The sequence below is a fragment of the Struthio camelus genome, chromosome 1, assembly GCF_040807025.1.
Source record: "Struthio camelus isolate bStrCam1 chromosome 1, bStrCam1.hap1, whole genome shotgun sequence".
In the NCBI taxonomy this organism is placed as follows: domain Eukaryota; kingdom Metazoa; phylum Chordata; class Aves; order Struthioniformes; family Struthionidae; genus Struthio; species Struthio camelus.
This window is the reverse complement of record NC_090942.1, coordinates 198,314,807-198,331,337: the sequence shown is the minus strand read 5'-3', so window position 1 is coordinate 198,331,337 and position 16,531 is coordinate 198,314,807. Positions and strand designations below refer to the sequence as shown.

Below are 16,531 nucleotides of genomic sequence, written 5' to 3'. Positions count from 1 at the left end.
CTCCAAAGCAGTAAAGCTACATTAAGCGTGTCCGCTGTTCCCAACACCTCCCCTCCCTGAGCTGGAGATTTTTGCTTTCTGCAGGTGGGACACTTACTTTAGGTCAATTCTGCAGATATGGGTCAGCCTGGCTTTTCCTGAGCCACATGGCTCGATTAGGTACTGGGAGTCCATCACAATGGCTCGCACACCTCCCATGAGAGGGGCCTCTTCATGCTCCACAGAGATGGCCACCAGCATACACATCCCTTTTGGCAAATCAGTCCTCCATGTCCTGCAGCGACACATTCAAGACAGAATCTCTTTAATAATTAGACTCTTTTGGCTACTTGAGTAACAAAGAACCCGAACCAAAGTTGCAGTTTGCTGGTTTGCTTATCACTGTAAAGCCAGAAGGCCACATGTCAGGTGGCTGATGAGAGAATATTACCTATGAATACAAGAAGGGGAAAAGACAAAAGTGGGTGAAGGGACTTATTTTAAATTAAAATACAGTGTTGACACAAGACCATGGTATATACTGGACAAGACTGTAGGCTGGCAGCTGGCTGAGGTATATAGCCATGAAACCCTGGAACAGCCCCCCACAAGAAATAGAAAGCAAGGGAAATCTATTATTTTTCAGAGGGAAATTAACTGATTTTTTTCTATGGCATTGTTTCCTGTGATGTTCCTGGACTGTTCTAGGAGTCCCTGGAGGAGTCTTCTGTCCCAAAGTGGCTGGGACTATTGCTTGAAACAGGCAACAGAAACTTACCAACCTTGGTTTGCAGAGCTAGACTCCCTCCTGTAAATGCACTAACCTAAACAGTGGGCTATCATTTCAAGAAGTGCTCAGAGGTTGGGATACACTCGTATGGGGGGGACAAATCCATGCCCAGAACAGCCCCGGGAGCTCAGACCTTCAGAAATGGCTCCGGGACAGCTCTTGCTATGTATGTTATTTTCCTGAACGAGAGTTGCAGTTTTCACCCCCAAACCCACCTGATGCTGATACCCCCTCACCTCACCTGGGGATCTGACCACTATGTGGGAAGGCTGCTCATCTGCTGTGCCGCTGGCTGCAGGTGGAGAAGTTTTGCTTCTCCCCCTCAAACCACTTTGTAATCACCATGCATTAGAGGACATGATGCAGCCTTTTGCAGACAGGCAAGAAATCGCTCTGCCCATGCATCACTTTTGCTGCTAAATGTAAATTAACTCTATTTTCAAACAAGTTTGGTCAGTAGAGGCCTACGATTTCATAGGGCATGTAGTGCAGTAGTGGCTGGAATACAACACCACTCCAGCAACATTGTAAGCCTTCTGGGGTGGAAATGACCTATTTCCAGAAAGTCTGGAAAGGATGTAAAGCGAGTGCTAGCCATCCAGCAAGGGCTGAAATGTTGCATTATACCTATGTAGTATGTATCAGAGCAGCAAATAAAGTTCAGGGCAGCAAAAATCCTCGTTACTACCAACACTGACTCCTGAAACTCCCAAACCATGTTGCAAGGGCATTTGAATTAAAAAAAAAAAGTGTCCTTTCATGACAAGCATTTATTTAATCAACATTAGCTTACAATACTCTTGGTGACGATAAGTATAATTGCAGTACATTTGAATAGGATGTTCTGCTGCTAATATCCACTGACACACAGCTGCTGACAGTCTCTTCAGACGGCTGGTGGAAATTATGCGATAGTTGTTTGTCACCACACGCTCCAGGTAGCAATGGTAAAATGCAGTCTTAAAGAATTTGTTTTTTGCCGTAGCCAAAGGCTAAACTTCATGCTCACTCCTTCAGGAATGATACTGTAGTTGAGGCCTGCTTTCTTAAGGTGGGCTTTGGTTTGCTATAAAGTAAATATCTGAACCAACTTCCTTGCTAGCTGTCCTACAAGGACTGGTCCAGGCACGCACAAAGCCATCAGTTGTCCGTATGTTTCACTCCTCCCTGGCACGCTAGAAGAGGCAGCTGTTCAGAGAGGGTCTCCTCCCTTCAGATTCTACGTAGCAAGAATCCACATGCTTTTGCATGCCATTCTAACATAATCATGGGCTTTTCTGTCTCTTCTGCTATAGGATGCATGTTTTATGTTTTTTTCCCTTAGAGGAGGAAGAGTGGAGTTTTCTGGAGCACAGAACCACATCATCTCTCACCAGCATTGCACAACTGTATATCTGAAATTTCAGGAGCATGTCACCATATTTGTCAGTTAGCCAGTGACAGGTAGTTGTTTTCTTATTGACAAGATGTTTCCTTTCACAAGCAGTCAGGTTTTGGACTGGCCTGTTAAGATATATTTTTATTCTTCCTATCCCGAGTTTCTAGTCTCTCTGATATCCTGCAGAAGTTTTTTATCAGGTTCAAGAGACCTACAATCAGCATTTTTTTCTTGTTCTATTAGCATTTTCCACATATTCTAGTCTTTCTTGTCTGCCTTGAATTTGTAGCATGTTGCATGTTTCCTGTTTGGCAGACTACTGGGCATAACGCTGGGTTTGAATCTCACAGGATAGTCTATGATAAATCCCCACTGTAAGACAATGTGCATCATCTTTCTGAGGATTGCCTGACACAGGGACTATGCTACTTTGGAAAGTATCATGCTTTGGCAGGTAAGTTGCTTTCAAGGACTGTTGAAATTTGAACTTCAGCGGATATTTAAAAGTTCCATATTTTGGATACGAAATTCAGGGTTGCAGTTATTACTTGTGTACAGCTGCTAGTCAAGAACATATAGAAAGATACCAATTTCAGAATGTTTTGCGTGTGTATGTGCATTAATTAAAATGATGAGCTATCTTCAGAGATGAAACACACGGACAGCGAGCTCAAAGGTTGGTAGGAAATCATGCCTCGGACATACTATGAACTGCTGAGCCACTAACTGTCCAGGGACTGTCTTCTGTGCTTCACTACGACTATCACTTTGGTAACGAGGTGGCACTTACTTGGCTCATTTCTGAAGTGGAAAACTATCTGTATCAGAGACTGCAGGAGACTTACTTAGCATTCCTATTCCTGGTTATGTGGATTTAGACCAGTTATTTTACTTCTCTAAATATCACACAGTAGTAAAAAGGGGCATGACAGTGATGCTATGGTACTTAACATTAAATGCTCAAGGAATCTTTCATGAAAAGTGATGCACCTGCAGGGCAGCTGTGAACTGCTCCAGGTCCTAGGCAGATGAAACAGGGCCCTCCCCTGCCCTCTCACCCTTCTAGTCTCCTCAAGGGATTTCAGTCTCCTTGCTAGGATGGCTCGTTTAGAAGAAAGAACAACCGGGAGCGTGTATTTCACAGCCAACAGTTAGATTAGGAGGAGAAAAATTGCCGTCTGTTAAAATATATTTATTCATATTCCCAGAGGCGAATAATAATTTCACTGTTCAGTTCCCACCAATAATAACGTATCAAAATGAGTGCAATATCACTGGCTAACCTTGCTCTAGACTTAATGATATAAATTAAGAGAGATAAACAACAGGAACTGACAGATTTACCTGATGGCTGTTTTCAGGCCTTAAAAACCCACCAGGATTCTGTTTTACGATATATATTTCAGTCCTTGGCGGTCATTCTATCTGGGTTAGTGAAAAGAATGAGAACTTGACAGCAAGATTTTTCTTCAACTGATGTGATTGCACAGTGGGTCTTTAAAGAACATAAAATACCATGAAACGTAAGAGTGAATTAAGTGCCAGATAAGAAGGCAGAATTATGGTCGTCAGAACCCTCCCACTGCTCCCAGACAATCTTCTTGGTGCTGTGCAGAGCGCCAAATTTATCACTGTTGCAAATCAATACTATCATATGAGAAAATGATTATAAAATAAATTAATTTAGCCCAGTATACTGCGGACAGGCAAAGAAAATAGTGTAATGTGAGGATTAGTGTTTTCCTATTATAAGGAACTTGCAGAAATATTTAAAAACTCTTCCTCAATTGGAATAATTCTTATTCCAACAATGTCTGCATGTTATTATTCTATAAGAGAAAACCGAAGTTCATAAGAGGTATTTACTATTATATTTTACTGGGCTCATCTTTTACTTTCAATCTTTGCTCCCTCTAATACAATTCTGACTCACTGGACTACTTCCTTTGTCAAAACTGCTTATTATTTGTCTGGTGCATCTTTTCAATCAAAGAAAGTAGACACCAAGAATGGAAATGCACAAAACCATCCTGAAATAAATAGCTATAGGATTGGCTCCATCGTAAGTGAAATATGTCAGCAACTCCATCCACTATTGCTCCTAGCAAGCGAAAGGCCAGGGTTTCAAAGGCAGGATGTACATAAGAGGAGTCGTCTTTGTCCGTTCTGTATGGGCACATAGACAACGGCAGAGCTGGGACTGCATCTGGAATGTCAAACTACAGCTTCACATTTATTTGCAAGGTCTCATCCCTGGGAAGACAGTCAGAATGCATATCTATTACCTCTTTCTCTTCATTTCCACAGTAGGATTTTTATGTTAGCAAGAACATTTAGCATTCCTTGCTCTAGAAATACTCTGACTGCAAATCTTATATAATGACTTATATAGTGACCACATAACAACCTTGGCTTAAAAACATCACCATCTTTTCTACTAAACATTTGGCTCTTAAACATCAAACATTCCCCAGAGAACGGCAAAAGCAGGGTAAAAAACAATTGGGTTCTATTTGCACTGTTTTGACAACAAACAAAGCTAAGAGAACAGCAGCTATTATCAGACATCTGTTCTAAGGAATAAATGATATTTATGGCCTCAGGAGTATGCGCTGCTCAAATTACATCAGAGAAAAGGTCAGCATGCTCTAGGTGTACAATTTTAATTCAGTTTGAGAAATAAACACTGCAGCCCAGAAGTAGAGTTTTCTAAGTACAATTATAAGGATGCTAAGGCTGAAATGAGATAAGAACAGATCTTTCTTATACACACTACAGGAAGCTAAAATACTGGAGAAGTGCCTTCAGCTTACCTTAGAACAACAAAATCTCGGACGGGATGAGGAGCCATGCTGTTCAAAACGTACTGGTAAACTTCTGTCTGCTTGTCCAGGCTCTCGACAATCTTCCACTGCAAGAAGTCCTCGTCCCAAATGTGGCGTTCTCTCAGCACTCGGTTCAGGACAACTGACGGGGGAGCTTCAACTTCCACTGAGGCTTTCCAAAGCCTTAGGGGGTTCCCATCCCCAACCTAAAGTAAAGCAACAAAAAGAATAAAAGCCTCATGATTTATAAGCATATGCTCCGTGGAGGATAACTGAGAACAAAATCTTGGAATGGAAACCTGACTTCAGCGTAAGCAGTGAAGCTGCAGAACATGTGTACTTCCCTGCTATTCATTAGTATTATTGCTACATTTGCTGCTGTTTTGTATCGAAAAACATACACATACTAGTCCTGGGTGGAAAACTGAAGCTATACATTACTTCTGCTCTCACATCAATGTAAATTTGAACCAGTTCCCATAATGTCAGTGGAGCTGCTGTAGTATTTCTAGTATGACAGACACTGTTTCAAGCCCAAAGATCCTAAATGCAGTGAGGGATACGTGAAGTAACAGCAGATGAATGGAGAGACTAAAACCCAGGGCCAACACAAAGCTACTGTCTCAGGCAATCTGATGTGCTGCCTGCGACTGAGGATCGGCTGTGCCAGTTAATCAATCGAAAAGCAGCACATGGAGGAGCAGAAGACATGATAATTCACTTCTATGCCAGAAACACAGATGTTTCCTCCTCAAAATAGTTGCAAGAGTAGTCTTGGGAAAATAGCTTTCGAAGAAGAAAGACACAAACTGCTTGCTAAATCCCACTAGCTCATGGTTTCTGTTACTTGTTATACCTCCACAGTGGGTAATAAAGGGAGCTGCAAGTGTTGGGGTGTGTGCAAGATGAATATCCTAAATTCCAGAGATAAAGCATTTCTGCATGGCTTTAGGGTTGCCATAATTGAGGTAGCAAACAAATTACTTTGTGAGCACTGCACGCTGTAAGTCTTGCTTTTCTAACCCCTTCCAGTCCTGGGGTCCTCACATATCAACTCTAGTGTCCCAGAAACCTCTGACACCTCCCACAGACCCAGGATCATCTCCCCAGAAACCTAGCTCCCACCACTCTCATCCTAAATTATTTTATGATGTTATAATTCTTCTCTCCAAAGCTCTCAAATTTCCAGTCCTCCTGCCTAAGAGCCTTAGCTGCTCCTAATCCACTCTATAGTCTCACCTGCCCTTGACCCCAGACCTACACATGGCCTCTCCCACCCCTCTCCCATGTCCTACTCAGTCCTCTCAGCAGCTTTGTTTGCAGGTCTCCGTTCTTTGTACTTCCAGCAGCCCTGAACTCCCACTGTCTGCAGGGACCCCATGCTACCCTCCAATCAAGCCACAGTGGTCTGCCTTTCCCTACAGAACTGACTAAGCCTGGGATAATTTCAAAAAATGCTGATAAAGGTTGCAGTTATCAAAAATTCACCTGGAACAAGTAAAAGAGGATCAAGGATAAAAGTGGACATATGGCTGCTCTGGCCAACTAAAGCCTGAAAAGGTATTTTCATGCCTACATTTTGACTGTGTTCTGTGAACCGTTAGCAAACAACGAGAAAAGTCAGAAACTTTGCCTGTCCCCTAGTCGGAGAACTTACTCGGGCAATGCCATCTGTTGTTAACTCTCATCTCTCTCTCTGGTTGCATTATTTCCTCTATCACTTAACTGACCTGTTTTTGGAGACCTTAGTTTGCTTCTGAATGTCTTTCCCTGGAACATCATAACTGAATCACTATCATGTTACATTTTTATTAACTACTTTTAGTGATCTTCCGTAAAAGCTGCCTGCTTCAGCAGATGATGGAAGGGTCTGTATTTAGCCACAAAATAAGTCAATGATGTGTCCCATAGGTAGGCTATATTTTGCTTTGGTTTGTTTACTACTTCTTCCATGTCTCCTGAAATTACCTTTTTGTAGGCAAGTTCTGTGTTCTCTAAACTGGAACATGTGACCCATCCTTTGAATTTCTCTTTTGCTTCTTTCTGGAAAGTCTGCATGAGACTTTCAAGGTACATCTGATAGTTCCCTCCTTCTTCATCCACTTGTTTCCCTAGTTCTTCCAGGGTGGGAGAATGCACTTCAGCATCAACATAGGAGTTTCGAGACTGAGTGACCATCTCATGTGGGACCTGCTCCAAAGAAAGGAGGTAAAGCACAGAGGAAAAAAATCTCCTGTTGAGAACCTTTTATAAGGCAATGTTTACGAGGCTGCTGGACCATTTGGTACCAAATCACAATAAGCCTATTATCTGGAAAGCAAATACCTATTTCTATCTGTTTATTATACAGGGTGAGCAATCAAGATACTGTATTGAAATAGTCAATGGGTCAGCAGAGCACCACTCATGCAGAACAGTATCAACTGTATGTCAAAGATGCTGATCAACTGTATGTGAAAATATCTGTGTTACTGATAGGCTACTCCTCCAGCCCTCAAAGATGTTGCCTTGCGCTCCTGGGAAAGGGAGATATGAGCATTCTCTTTCCTTCACCTGCAGTGAAAGTAGTTCCAGGAAGGACTCTCCCCCTACGTGACTGAACTTTCTTTCATGACGCAAAGAAATAAAATATGTCAAGCTTCCTTTTTGAGATGGATTAGTTTTAACTGAAGTGCTAAAAGCATATAATAAAATTAGGAATTAAAACAGCAGATTTTGATTTTAGACTAAAATTTCCTAATCCTGTAATTTGGCTTGAAAGCTGCCATAGAATAATTACCTTGCATTTTTAATAGTTGCATCTTTGAATGCTAGAAGGGAACAATTGTAAAGAAATGAGATAAATAAACTGCAGATGGAACAGGTTTACAAATAAGTGAAGAACCATCAATCTCTGAGCTAATACAAGACAGAAAATGTAGGCATAAATACTTCAAAGGATGCAGCATTATATGTCCATGAATAATGCTATTTGAGTCTCTCACTCACCTCAAAAAGTTTGTTGCATTCCACTATCATGTGAGCAAGTCCCTGAGTAGCTGCCAGGTTTTCACTGAGGTCCTTCTGATCTGGCTTCCCTGTTGCATATTTTTTCTGTATCACTCTGTAATTGAATTCAGTGTCTCAGGTAAAAAGAGCTGAATCTTTTTAATACGAAAGCAAACATAGCGGCAGGCTGTTCATGAGAGAATAGTCTGTCCTTAGTTTTCATTTATCGCAAAGATTGTTCAGACTACGTTGAGCCTTTTTTAAAAGAAAAAGGTTTACCTGGAATATTGTTGAGCCAAAGGTAAAAACAGGAAAGATTACATATGTCCGGCATTAGGTGTTGTACATTTTGGAATGGACTTCTAACAGCTATGATGCACAGGGTTTTATGTCATTACTGTTTAAAGTTCTTGCTCTGACAGTACTTGTAAGATTGGCCATGAATCTGAACATATTCCAAATAAGATGGGAAAAGAGGTCAGAAGGGACATTAAGTTGGGATGTTAATGTTTAGTTTAGCAGGGTTTGCCACGACCTGACATGAACTCTGCTCTCCAAGAGGCAGGAAGTATCCAGAGAATACATGTAGTGACCAAACAAAAATACACTCAGTGGCAAAAGGGGGATGGAGATTTCCTGACTCGCAGTCCTACACTTATCTTGCTTGCACCTGATGCGCCTTCAATAAGCATTGCACTTCCTCCCTGGAAACATCCACTGACTTTTGCAAGAATACGGCTTTGCACCTTGTGCCACTCACTTAAAATCCGCATGCTAAAATCCCCCCAAATTGTTCTCTCCTCACTATATCCAGTCTTTGACTTAAATCAGAGCAAAATCAGGCCCTTTCCCTTTAGAAGCCAACATTGGTTATACAAAACTCACTTGCGCCCCACTGAAATTTTGTATGAAAAGCAGGCACTTGCATATTTGCAATAGGCAGACAGAAACATCAAGCTGGGCTGGCAAAAATGCCTTCTGTGCATATACCAGTGTGTTTTTGGCTCTGTAGTATCAGCTTCACCCTCTCTGTGCCCTTTGTAACATGCAGTGGAAAACAGACACTGAAGAAAATTTTACTCCAAATATCTTTAGAAACACTGAAAGCATCATTTTGCGTTAAGCCAAGGATATGACTAGCTATAGCATTAGGAAGAAACTTACCTAGGGGAGCTTTCCTTCTTCACTATATTAAGGTGGAAGAGGGAAGGGGCCAGGCAAACGGCGATGTTCATGGGAGTCATCTGGTTCTCCTCCACGGAGGTGACGTCGCTGAGGAAGCACAGCAGTGTCTGCAAGACCTCCCGGTTCTCATCCGCCATCAGCATGACGGCTGCCTGCACCGCCTGCAGCCGCTGCTCCGCAGGAACATCTGCGGAAGGGCACGTGGCCATCAGTGGGGTCAATAGTAACAGCAGATAAGAGCCTGGAGCAGGCTAAAGTTACCTAGAAATTCACTCTTTGGGAACTTTTTTAAAAAGAGGCAGATGAAGGGGCTGAGACCAATTGATTACTGGAGCGCTGCTGTGTTTGCTCTTCCACCAAGCATAGTGTGCCTAGCCAAGTTTATGACATTTCTCTGTTCCTTATGCATTTGAAAGGCTGTTCCCTAAGCAAAAGACTGAACTTCATTTCAAGTTTATGAAGTGAGAGTAATACTCAGTACTCACATCTTTGAATGTTACTTTTCAGGTTTCTTTTGTCCCTTGGGAAGACAGTTCAAAAGTCTTAAGAAAGCTTTGGGAAAATACTTACACGTGTCCTAATCCATAAAAGAGTTTAACAAAAGCAGTAATGGATGTGCTTAAATAGCATCTAAGATAGATTCATTTCTAAAACTACCATAAGTTTTCACAGTTTGGATTAGGAGCCCTCCTCTGGGTATTACACATACTCTACATAATCGAACGAAAGAACAACAAAAGCAGATTTACAGTACGGGGAACAGCCAGCTTTTAAGCTCTTCCTGTTAGCCTTGTGCAAGCTCTTTATTTTAAAGGCTTTCAGACATGAATGACAAACAGCACAGTGCCATGTTTCCAATTATCTACAAGTGGAAAGGACAGGTCTTTTTGAGAAAGTTAGAGAAGCCTTTGATAAATATGTGCAATGTGTCTTTTCTCCTCATATATCCTCTTCACACTTCCTCACCTGTGTTCTTGCACTGGCAAGTCTGATGCATACAAAAGAAGACTGGCCAGACCTTCAAGTCATAGGTAAACACTAGGCAATGGAGGGTTTTCAGGAAGTGGAGAGAGTTTCATCAAAGCTATGCCAAATAAAGGACCTCACTAATCATCTCATCCCCATTCCCCATACTGTGTTATAACAAATCAAGCCGTTCTGGATACATGAACAAAGCCCCATCAGAAGCTCTGTGACACCCAGAAAACCAGAAATCCCTTGCCAATATGCTAAGAGAGGAAAAATCCTTTCTAACCTCACATTAGTAATTTGTTAAACAGAATGAATGTGAGGAAAAACTCCCAGCTACAGATTTATTTAATTGCAGACGTTATGAAATGCAATCGGTATCCCAGCAATTTTCAACATTTTTCTCCCTGTGAAAGGGATTCTGTCAGTACTATCTGAAACAGAAAAATATCTTTGTTGTTGGTCACATGGAAGAAAACACTGCTACCTGTTTTTAATCCAAAATTTTGTTCTTCAATGTCTAGAAATCATCTTTTCCTTTTGCTATGCTGGTTTAAATAGACCCATACTCAAGTCTTTCTGATATCCTTTAAAACACTTGTGCAGTTCAAGAAAATCTTTCCTAGCACCTTCTTTTCTCCAAACAGTGAGTTCTTCAGATTTCCTACTGCTGTTCCATGTCACGTTACAGAGTCAGCCCATGCCCCTTTTTATAGCCTTTTCTGTCGGCGGGCAGAAATGTTTCACTGTTCAGCCTTTTGGCTGTTGTGAATCCTAATGCCAGGCTCCTGCCTCAGGAATGGGAATTCCGGCCAATTACAGGCCTGACAACACTGATAATTGCCTTGTTTCTCTCTCTTTGGCAAGGGGATAGTTTGCTTGCAGTGATTCCTATGCTGAGATAGGACATTCCCAATTTTGATCAAGCAACAGTTTAAACCTGATTTGTTTCCAAGGGCATGTACAATATAGCCTTTTAGCTGATAAGCTTCTCCTGGGTCACTTCATTGATGGAAACTACTCTGATTGCAATTTTACTAGTACTGAGAATTCTTGCTGCATTTCTGAACACGCTCACCGATGAGTGTGTAGGTGGATGTGACCTGCAACCTGTGAGCATGAAAGAAGAGGGGGAAGAGATGGTCCAAGGCTGGGCGCCAACTGTTTCAGTTCACTGGTGTCCCAAGACATCCTGTACGACCAAATCCACTAAATTTATTTTTGATGCCACCCTTCACTGTGAAACTAGAATCACAGCACTTCTCCATACACCAGGGTACACTAGGTCCAACAGATTTTTGCAGTAAACAGAGGCACAGAATTAACTTCGATTCTTTAGCACTGCGCTTATACAGTGTTTAAAAATGGTTTTCTATTGTTATAGCTGCTGAAATGTCTGCAGTTGAAAAGGCTAGACACACTTCTCTTGAGTGCTTCCAATTAGCTGGCTAGGTATACTTCTCTGTATCTGCCAAAGCATTGGCTGACTGTCTTCATAATGGGCATTATCAAGAAAACTCTAATTCCTCTGGCTTTTTAGTGTTTTCCTCATTGTTTATTGTTTATTCCTCCCTCAGTTTGGACAAGAAATACACAGTCATTTCCTGATTTGCGTGAATTTTCAATTTCATTCTTATGCATTTGAATCTCAGATTTTGCTGAAGACTTTCTATGCTGAAAAGAAAAGAAGAAACCCTCTGTTTTTTTCTTTATCTATTAGATCTTTGCATGAAACCTATGTCTAGGGGGTAAATGAAGGCAGCTGGTTTCTTACATGCACATTTTATGAACCATAATGAAAAGACAAATAATCAAAAGTCCCAGGAAAGAAGAGAATGGTAGTGGCACATGTTCTCGTGGTTAAGTACCACTTCTCCATGGTCAAAAGACTCACTTGTATTGAGACGTTTGCAAGAAATGGGCCCGCAATTTAAAGAAATCTGACAAAAATATGAATCTCCACACTTTTTATGTCCACGGGCAGCCTCTTCTCCTGGCTTTTTTTTAATGGAAAAGACTGATATTTTGAAAGCTTCTTAAGACTTGGATACTATCTTTCCATTAAAGTTAATGACATTTTGACACTGAAACCTTTAGGCAGGTCTAAAAATCTCTCAACTAAAGACTCTGAGGCCAGAGAGGTTCTTTTTAGACATCTTGGTGGTGAACAGAAAGAATAGAACCCAGTGTTAATAACATGTTTAAAAGTATTATAACACTTTATTATATCATATATAAAATTTATAATAATAAAAGTCTTTCAACTTACACTGGTAGATGTGTAGAAAGGTCTCTCCTAGCTTACTTGTGAGGAGAGGTTCTGGCAGGTCCCTGAAAAACTGCTTTACCATGTCTGCCACATCATACGCTGACTGGTCTTCATAACTGACATTTTCCGGGGAGCTTTCATTCATCTGACGTAAGGCCTGGATTCGGGATTTCACTCCAGATTTTCGAAACAGGCCCACCTAAAAAGGTGCCAGGTTGAGTTGGGTAAAAGGACAATTTATTTAAAGAACATAAAAAATATTTATTACAGGTGGCTGTGGTTATTACCAAAGCTACAACAGCTTATTTTGCCCTCAGCAACAGCAAAAGAAACATGTTTTGCAAATGCCACAGTCATAGTTTGCCCACAGTGTCATAAACAACTACACTCTCTCGTGGTAGGACTGTAAGAGTTAATAATTCTGCTCTTCTATATCAGAACGTGGAGGAAAAGTTCAGAGTGCATGTGGTTACGCTGTTGCCTGAAGAGTTTAAGCAAGATCCTTAGCTGATATAAATCAGTGTGGCTTGCTTGGCTTCAGTGACTGTCTGTTGATCTACTCCAGCTGAGAATCTGGTTCCTCATGTTTATTTGGGTATATATTTTGAAGACTAACAAGAAAATATTATGTTCAGCTAAGTAATAAATGCTGTGGCAAAAGATTAGTACATCCTGGTAGAGCTTTAAAACCAAGACCAAATCTACTTTTTTCCCTTCCTGTTCTCTGCTTCCAACAGTTCTCCCAAATTCCACTAAAAAGCCCAGTTAGAAAGCAGAGGCCACAGAGGGATTATTTGTGTAGTGTCACCAAGATACATTTTTATCTTGTTTGCTTTCTATTCTAAAGGAAGTGGTAATTCTTAAAAGGGGGCCTGTTAGTGCCTTCACAGCAGTGCTGCCCTTTTACAGTAGTTCTCATAAGTGGAATTCCCCGGAGGTGAATTCCTGAGCGTGAACCACATTATTTATTCCCAAGTGAGTTTACAGTGGTTCATTTGGGAAGTATTAGCACTGTTTTCCTTCAGTTTTGCAGGGGAAAAGGTGAAATATTGAGAAAGATCTATAAAAAGGCATTCCTCTGGTTTTGAATTATAGCCTTTAGCTCCTCCATGTCTGCTGTCTTGTTCACTGTCAGTTCAGCCTACCGCATGGCACAGGCAACCAACAAAAAAAAAAAAAAAAAAAAAAAAAGCAAAGGCAAGGGAATGTGCCTTTCATCCTTATTCCTCCTTCTTCTGCCAGCCCAGAGTTTATTTAGGTCTATCTTCATCCTGTACCGCCTCTCTAGACTGCTTTCCGTGTTCAGCTGTAAGGCATTTAGTTTTTTTGTTAACTCATGTATTAAAAACACAAATCACATAAATCATACTATATGCTATTCTGTGAGAGGATGTGTTCACTTCTATGGGGATGAACTAGTATGCGAGACTGAAAGCAGTGGCTGTGAGCTGCTGTTCTGCTATATTCTTTTATTTATGAGTTTAGTGCTGCTCATGATCTAAATAGATATGTAGGAATTACAGAATTAGAGCTTGGCCTATGTACATCCTGGTCCATGGTATATCTATCCACAGGTGAAGCTCTCCTTAGTTTTGACAAGAGAACCCAAGAAAGAACATCTGGCTCTTTCTATCTGGTTTTCCCTTTCCCTTTCTCTTCTTCACAGAATCACAGAATCACAGAATCGTTTAGGTTGGAAGGGACCTCTGGAGATCATCTAGTCCAACCTCCCTGCTCAAGCAGGGTCACCTAGAGCATATTGCCCAGGATCACATCCAGACGGCTTTTGAATATCTCCAGCGAAGGAGACTCCACCACCTCTCTGGGCAACCTGTTCCAATGCTCTGTCACCCTCACAGTGAAGAAGTTTTTTCTTCCTTTTACATAATTTCTCCTCTTAGTTACCTGTGCGCTGAAGACACAGGACAATGCTAATTTTATCCAAAAATAAAATTCTGGCATGTGGTAGATAAATGTGATGACAGCCAAAAAAAACAGCTCTGTTTTTGACAGAAAGTGTCCTTCCTGGCATTAAGAACCTTTAAAAGCTTACAACTCAGTCTGATTTGAGAGGTCAGACACCAAATCTCATCAAAGTAATCTCCTGCTGCACATCACTCTGCTACTCCCAATCTCTCTGTTTGTTTAAGGATATTTATTCAAACTCTTCTTTTCCTTGTTTTTGGGAAAATTCACAATGAATCAAAAGAAGACAGTTCTTCACTTTATAGAGATGTTTTAGGCTCTGTTCTGCAATATTACAGACTCATTCTCTGAATAAAATGGGACTACAAATCCAGTGATCTATGAGAGACTAGTTTGGCCCAATCTCTTTATTTTCCTCATGCTGTGGATCATCTGCTCTGCAAGCATCCATATGATGCATGACAGAAATAAATATGCAGTTGACAAAGGCAAAGCAGTTTCTATTTTGCAGGCTGAAACTGAATAACATAGCCTACACATAATGGTGAGGATCCTCTTATAATCTTAGATATCTCAATGCTGGGAGCCAGACCTTATACCAGTTTAAAGCAACCCAGACTTTACTAAGTGTATGCAGTAGCAGCAATGCACAACTCTGCAATGCGCAGAAGAGATACATACACGAGATACTGGGGGAGTCTGGAGGCTGCTCAGACCTCTGAGCCAGGCGTTACGAGGCTTCAAATTAAATGGGAACAAAGGGAGCAACTGTCAAGGAAAGAAGCTGAATTACTTGGAGATTTTCAGCCCAGAGCTGGGTGGAAACATATTTTCAATATTCCCAATCTGTACTTTTCTTCCTTTATCTTGTATTTAATTTTTTCCCAATTTCACTTTAGCTGACTTGACTTGGTGCTTCATTCAGGTCTGATGCTTCCCAGCAACTAAATCCCTCCTCTTGGAGCACATACTTGCCTGAGACTGCCCACGGATGCTCCTTTTGACTGCCTCAAATCTGTTAAAAGCTTTTTCCTTCTCTTCTGTTTTTCCTTTGCCTTTACTTTCTCCCACAGTTATTCTCCAATTCTTTACTCTTTTTCCCTATTGCTCTGCTACTTAGCTGACAAATCCATCCCTATGTTTGCACCTCCTATTCCCCACACTTAGGCAAATGTCTTCTCCTCCAGTTCCATTACGGATTCCAGGGCTGCTGCATCATTTTTTTTTACTATGTTTTTTTCCAATTCAGTGCACAAACTCAGATTACCACAGAGGTAGTCATGAAAGATGCTGCATACCTTCTTTCTACCTGTGTCTATCCATCTTCCCCTTCCATCCACTGTTAATACATTCTCAACAGGCTGTTCTTCCAACTCCTTAACTCCCACACTACATACAGTAGGCAGAATTCATCTTACTTCATTTTAGACATCTGCAAGTTAGGTGTGAAGGTCTGGCTGCTACACTTGACTTTTACAGTAAATAAGAGAAATGGTGGGAAGTGCCTATGTCTTCCCACTGGCTGTTATGGGATTCTTCACTGATTCACAGCTAGATGTTGAATTTTTAGATTTCCATGTTGGGGAAGATGCCTGTCACTGAGCACAACAACCTGAACAACAACGGAACAGTGATCAGAAATGGAAAGATTCAGAACTGACCACTTCCACCCTTTTTGTGTGCACAGAGCTAGCAAAGCAACAAAGTCTGTAGAGTAAAATGCTGGTTGCTCCTTTTGAGCTTACAGCTGCCTAAAAGCAATTACAGAAGAGGTCATATGATGTGATGCCAATAACAGTAGAAGACTGAACTCAATGAGCCAGAGGATTTCTCCCAGACCTATGTTCATAAGGATATATATCCTCTTCCTTAGGGGAAGAACAGTAAAAATATGATTGGTATGTCCCTGCTCAGTACCTAAAGTGAAGCAAAAAGTTTGAAATACTTTGAGTATGTGCATCTCCCTATTGGCTTGCTGCAGCTAACAACACTGTAAAAGGAAACATACGGTAATGGCTTTGCTGTTGAACCCTGCTGACCTAAACGTATCTGGGTATATCTCGTTTTGTCAACAGAACACTTGGAATATTTTGCTGAGTTTGCTCTCTATTTTAGATAATTCTTTCTCTGTTAAGTAAATCACACCTTTTTTATCATATCTTGTGAAATGGTGAATGTGTTTAACTCTCACTAGCAACAGTCAAGTGTGAGCAGTGCAGATA

General features: G+C 41.1%; 1 protein-coding gene across 10 annotated transcripts in view; it reads right to left on the bottom strand.

Annotated features, from left to right (window-relative positions):
• The window catches only part of STARD13 (StAR related lipid transfer domain containing 13), a 328,326-nt gene that overhangs the window by 16,331 nt on the left and 295,464 nt on the right, over window positions 1-16,531 (bottom strand). For all 10 annotated transcript variants that reach the window (XR_695808.2, XR_011138676.1, XM_068930087.1 and 7 more), the window contains 6 exons: window positions 12,384-12,582; window positions 9,125-9,332; window positions 7,961-8,075; window positions 6,941-7,162; window positions 4,961-5,178; window positions 98-274 (listed from right to left, as the gene is read on the bottom strand). Coding sequence is in view for 8 of the 10 variants with exons in the window: in XM_068930087.1 (XP_068786188.1) it covers window positions 98-274; window positions 4,961-5,178; window positions 6,941-7,162; window positions 7,961-8,075; window positions 9,125-9,332; window positions 12,384-12,582 (1,139 nt within the window). In the remaining 2 variants the exon portion in view is untranslated. The remainder of the gene's footprint in view (window positions 1-97; window positions 275-4,960; window positions 5,179-6,940; window positions 7,163-7,960; window positions 8,076-9,124; window positions 9,333-12,383; window positions 12,583-16,531) is intronic.